Source organism: Etheostoma cragini, chromosome 4 (assembly GCF_013103735.1).
Source record: "Etheostoma cragini isolate CJK2018 chromosome 4, CSU_Ecrag_1.0, whole genome shotgun sequence".
NCBI lineage: Eukaryota > Metazoa > Chordata > Actinopteri > Perciformes > Percidae > Etheostoma > Etheostoma cragini.
The window spans coordinates 399,435-405,141 of NC_048410.1; the positions used below are offsets into that span (position 1 = coordinate 399,435).

Sequence of the window (5,707 nt, forward strand, 5' to 3'; positions counted from 1 at the left end):
CCCCCCCCCCCCCCCCCCCCACGAGGAGTTTTGCCCTTTCATACTACTCTACTACTACCACTACGGGGTATAACCCTCATGTTTTCCCGTTTGGCCATCTCATCCATTTCTTTAATTTTGGTCTAAATAATTCCTATTTTCTGCTTATCTATGTCAATGTTTGCCAAACTTAGGGTCGGGACCCAAAGTGGGTCGCAGACCCGTTTTATTGGGTCGCCAATTGGCAGAGTGAAATGCATATCAATCTCTGGCTTTTTTTAACTCTAGCATACCTGAAAAACAAATACAGAAACAGACTAAATGCTCAGCATGACCTCAGAATGGGGCACTTTCAAAAACCGAACCTGGACTAGATCAGCTGGTTGATATCTTCAACCAGACACACACATCTCATTAAATTCAAGTCGGCAATATTTAAACAAAATGTTGGTGTGGGTACTGAGGGATGATGGGAGGGGACAGAGACACAGAAAGGAGGATAGAGACCTTTTCTGTTTTTGTTTACTTTTATAATGTAATAATTATACTTCATATACATTTAAATTCATGGTTTGTTCCGTCTTTTGCCCACAGTTTAAATATGTAGATGTTACCATGATTCATGGTGTATTTTTGTAAATTTGGGTCCCGGGGAGACGCCACATTTCTCTTTTGGGTCTTGAGCTGAAAAGGTTTGGGAACCACTGGTCTATGTTATGGTTTGGGGGTTTTACTGGGGTCATTTTTCTTGTCTTGGTCCTTGTGTTTGTTTCTTGGTCTTTTCCCCGGTAAGTGTCTGTTGTACTGCTTCCTGTTTTATGTTGGTAGTCTGGTTTCCTGTCCTGTCTCGTCTTGCCAAGCTTTACTTTTCTCTGTCTGATTGTCCTGCCCCGCCCTGATGTGCTTCACCTGACGTCTCACCTGTTCCCCGTTTCCTCGTTACCTCTTGTATTTAACCCCAGTGTTCCCTTCATCTCTTGTTAGATGCTACTGTCTCGTCTTCAACGTCGGCTTCATGTTCCTGCCTGTGAGTTTCCAGATCTGTCCCTCGTGAGTCTTCCCCTGTGTCTTTTTGTGTGTTTTGGATTCCCCAGTGCTTGAATGTGGATTTTGGATTTTGCCTTCTGCCCTGTGCTTTTTGTTGAAGCTCCCTCATGCCAACTTCCGCTCTGCTTTTTGGGTCCTCCCCCCTACACCCATCACAGTCTAACTCAAACGTTAAGTATAATTTCCTATAAATTAGGGTTTTGGACCATAAATTCCAAAAATAACTGTAAAACTAAAGTTAAAAAGTTAGTGTCACGTAGATGAAAATTGAAAAAAAAGTCAAAATGGGACAAAAACATTAAAGGTTAAAAACGATTTAAAAAGCGCCAACAAATGTGTTCGAATTGAACAATTAAAGCAGGAAAAGTACATGAACACAATGGGTTGGGAACCAGAGGGTTGCTGGTTCAAGTCCCCATACGGACAAAAGTATGGTGCTCCTGAGCAAGGCACCGAAACCCCAACTGCTCGGGGCACTTTTCCATTAGGCCCCCCCCACTCTTACATCTCTCCATTAGTGCATGTCCAGGTCCTGAGCATGTGTGTGTAGTTCAGGCCTGTGTGTAATAACAGTGTAAATTTTAAATTTCCCCTTGTGGGATTAGTAAAGTCTACATTACATTATGTGCCAAAACAAAAGATTTTTTTTTGGCAAACCTTAACCCCCGTGTTGTTTTCACGTCAAAATTGAAAATCAACATTTTTGTTGACGCTTTTATTAATGTTTTTAACTATTTTTTGGGGAATTCATGGTCAATAAACCTCATTTATAGGACATTATACCTAAGGTTTGATTTAGAAAAGCAGAAATTAGGAATTATTGAGACTAAAATTAAAGGAATGGATGTTTATGATAATCACAGACTGGAATATGTCAACTTTTACTCAATACTATTTCCAAAACACTTCCATTTGTTTCCAAATGCTATAAAAATTGACATGATCAAACCTGTTGCATAAGCACGCTGCACACTATCAGTCTTCATATCCAGTAATGAACCAGACCTTTGGACTGAGACACACCTCTGTGTTACAGGTGAAGCAACAGCATTTCACAGAAAAGTTGTGACAGAGCTCCCCCCCCCTCACCTGACACACATTAGCATTTCCTAGGATGGCTAAGGCATGTCCCGCCCTACTCTGCCTTTGACTGGCTTAACCTCACCCTAACCTTAACCAATCTCACTCTTCAACTTAAAAACTAACCAATTAAGGCAACAAATACTAGCCAATCAGAGGAGAGTAGGGCAGGTCATGCCTTCACTATCATAGGAATGGTCATGCCTTCACAAACCAGGAAATAGTTTGTTTTTGGTCCTCACTACAGAGAGACACACAGACGATCAGATTCACCTTAAGATCAAACTAACAACTTCCTCTGAGTGAGTTCAGCTGCAGGAGAGAAAAGTGGAGAACTACAACACTGCTGCTTCAACCTGCTGATTCTCCACACTCTGAAGGTGAGTTGGACTAAAGACAGTGAAGTGAGTAGAGGAGGGAGGGGAGCCATGACTGACTGTTCTTTCTGTCTGCTGTGTTTTCAGCGTCACTCTGAGACCAAATGGCTTCCAGATCAGAGGAGGATCTCTGCTGTCCGGTCTGTCACGATGTCTTTAGGGATCCTGTTCTTCTGTCATGTAGCCACAGCTTCTGTAAAGACTGTCTGCAGCGCTGGTGGACAAAGAGACCAACACAGGAGTGTCCAATCTGTAAGAAAATATCTTTGTATGAACCACCTCGTAACCTGGTGTTGAAGACCCTGTGTGAGGCCTTCTTACTGGAGAGAGATCAGAGAGCTTCAGAGGCTCTCTGCAGTCTGCACTCTGAGAAACTCAAACTCTTCTGTCTGGACCATCAGCAGCCGGTGTGTCTCGTCTGTCTGCATTCAGAAACACACTCCAACCACAGAATCAGACCCGTCGATGAAGCTGCACAACAACACAGGAAGGAGCTTCAGGAAACTCTGGAGCCCTTAAAGGAGAAGTTAAAGGGTTTTGAACAAGTTAAAGTGAAGTGTGATCAGACGGCAGGACACATAAAGGTCCAGGCCCGACGCACAGAGACGCAGATTAAGGATCAGTTTAAGAAGCTTCACCAGTTCCTGGAAGAGGAGGCCAGGCTGGCTGCACTGAGGGAGGAAGAGGAGCAGAAGAGTCAGAGGATGAAGGAGAAGATGAAGGCTCTGAGCAGAGAGATAGCAGCTCTTTCAGACTCCGTCAGAGCCACAGAGGAGCAGCTAAGAGCTGAAGACGTCTCATTCCTGATCAACTACAAGGCTGCAGTGGGAAGAGTCCAGCAGCACCCCCTACTGGAGGATCCACATCTGCTCTCAGGAGCTCTGATAGACGAGGCCCAACACCTGGGCAACCTGGGCTTCAACATCTGGACCAAGATGAAGGACATGGTCTCCTACACCCCTGTGATTCTGGATCCAAACACTGCTCATCCAGGATTCATCTTGTCTGAAGACCTGACCAGTGTGAGACGAGGAGAGAGAAAGCAGCTTCCTGATAATCCAGAGAGGTTTGATAAATACCCCTCTGTCCTGGGCTCTGAGGGCTTTAACTCAGGGACTCACAGCTGGGATGTCCAGGTTGGAGACAGTACAGACTGGATACTGGGTGTGTTGGCAGAGTCTGTCCAAAGGAAGGGAGTCATACTGTCTGGGTTATGGGGAATAATGTTCCATAAAAGTAAATACTATGCATGGTCTTTACCAGCTTACCTCACTGGTCTCATACTGCAGAAGAAGGTCCAGAGGATCAGAGTGACTCTGGTCTGGAACAGAGGAAAGCTGTCGTTCTCTGATGCTGATACTAACACACACATACACACCTTCACACACATTTTCACTGAGAAGATGTTTCCATTCATTTACACTTGGGCTAACGTCCCACTGAAGATATCACCAGTGAAGGTGTGACAGTGGAGCAGAGCAGTTAGTTAAATTTGGATTTTGAATACGTGTGGTCCTCAATGTTTCCTTCTTCTAACTTGGCGGGGCTGGGAAGCGACGATACCCGTTAGCATTAGCAGCAGCTGTGAGTTGATCATGTGACAGCAAAAACGTGAAAGGTGGAGCAGTACGTCCTGTATGTCCCTCACCGGCTACCGTAGTTTAAGATGGAGCATGAATATGGAGCGTCTACCCCAGTTCATGAGAATGGAAATGTATAATTTTAATTGATGGTCGTGGTAACAATTCATGATAAAGAACAAGTTTGTGAACGGACAACACTGATTATGATAATAAACCCGTTACACACTGGGCCTTTAAAGTTATGTTAAAATCAAGGTTTACATTCTTTTTGTATTTGATGTAATACAGAAAATGATTGTCTGTAAAAAGGTTTCATTCAGTTTCCATCAGTTCAGTTGTGCTAATGTTGGTGATTTTAATAACATTAATGCTGACTGTCCATTCATTCCTGTTTCTCAACAACATAATAAAATATTAACTTTTCTTGTTCAGCATATTCTGTTTTTCAGCTTAATGCTTCAAGTCTGACTGCTTCTGGGAAAAATTCAATAATGCTAAAATATGGCAACAGCCTCCAGTTTATCCTACAGTACCATGCTATGCTAATGACTGCTAACGACTACTTGTTTGATGTGTTGCATGTATCTGTTTGACTGGACCAATGGAGCTGGTAATATGTTACATATGGTGAATAGTAAACCAGATTTAATCCTTTATTTCTCAAAAAGGTTGAACAGAATGACTGAATGTCTGCTAACGCTTTGACGGCCTGCAGTGTAATTCTTCCTTAATGGCCGTGTAATTACAGTACAGTGTGTACTAATACACAGATGTAGGTATTAGGAAACAAGATGGGCAGTTAGGAAAATAATATAACAATCTGGGAACGTGTACTGGGATTGGGAATCAAAACGTATACTGTGGTATTTTTAACAACCAGGTTCTTTTATGAACATGTTGGGGTGCAGTGTGGGGAATGATGGGCGTCGTTTTAGAGAAGTCATATTCATCTCCTTATGATCCGATACAGAAACCTCAGCAAAAACCAAAATTGCACACATTGTAGTCTGGAACAACGGACATTAGAAGGGGTTGTTGCGGTCTAGATGAGTTTGGCGTGCCTTGAACTGTCCACATGGCATTTATAGGGGGGCCAGTCATGAACCATCTTTGACTTCCCTAGTGAGCATGTGGTCAACGGACTCCGGCTCGTTTATGCCGAACTGAAGACTTGCATTAAAAAGAGATGGATAGTTGTGCAGAGATTCCAGGGAGGAATCATTCCACGTAATGAGGAACTACCGTTGAGAATTGGGGTATTGAAGTTACACGAGGCCGGTGTGGCCTCCACCAAAGGAAGAGCAGACATGAATGAAGAGACACAGGGACATGTTGCAACATGGATGGTTGGAGTTAGTAGGCAGTGGAGCACGTGAAGGGTGGGAGGGTGCTGGCACCCCAATGACACACCTTAACGGATAAACCTCCTCTCTCCAACAATATTCCATGTTCAACTTTTTCCCTTGATGTCTCATGGTCCTCCATTTCCAGAATATCCCTGGGATTTTACTAAATTGACTAACTGCCTCACAAAATTCAAACTACAGTTGAACATGAACCAAACTGTTGCATAAGCACGCTGCACACTATCAGTCTTCATATCCAGTAATGAACCAGACCTTTGGACTGAGACACACCTCT

General features: G+C 43.5%; 3 protein-coding genes across 3 annotated transcripts in view; 2 read left to right on the forward strand and 1 right to left on the reverse strand.

Moving 5' to 3' along the window:
- The window catches only part of LOC117943104, a 139,018-nt gene that overhangs the window by 101,960 nt on the left and 31,351 nt on the right, over positions 1–5,707 (reverse strand). The gene's annotated exons all lie outside the window — the stretch shown is intronic.
- The window catches only part of LOC117943098 (nuclear factor 7, brain-like), a 5,216-nt gene continuing 1,859 nt past the window's right edge, over positions 2,351–5,707 (forward strand). The window contains exon 1 of the mRNA XM_034869017.1: positions 2,351–2,486. The gene's annotated coding sequence lies outside the window, so the exon portion shown is untranslated. The remainder of the gene's footprint in view (positions 2,487–5,707) is intronic.
- LOC117943100 (E3 ubiquitin-protein ligase TRIM39-like) lies at positions 2,571–3,969 on the forward strand. The gene has a single exon (XM_034869022.1). The coding sequence runs from the start codon at positions 2,588–2,590 to the stop codon at positions 3,947–3,949; it is 1,362 nt and encodes a 453-aa protein (XP_034724913.1). The 5' UTR covers positions 2,571–2,587; the 3' UTR covers positions 3,950–3,969.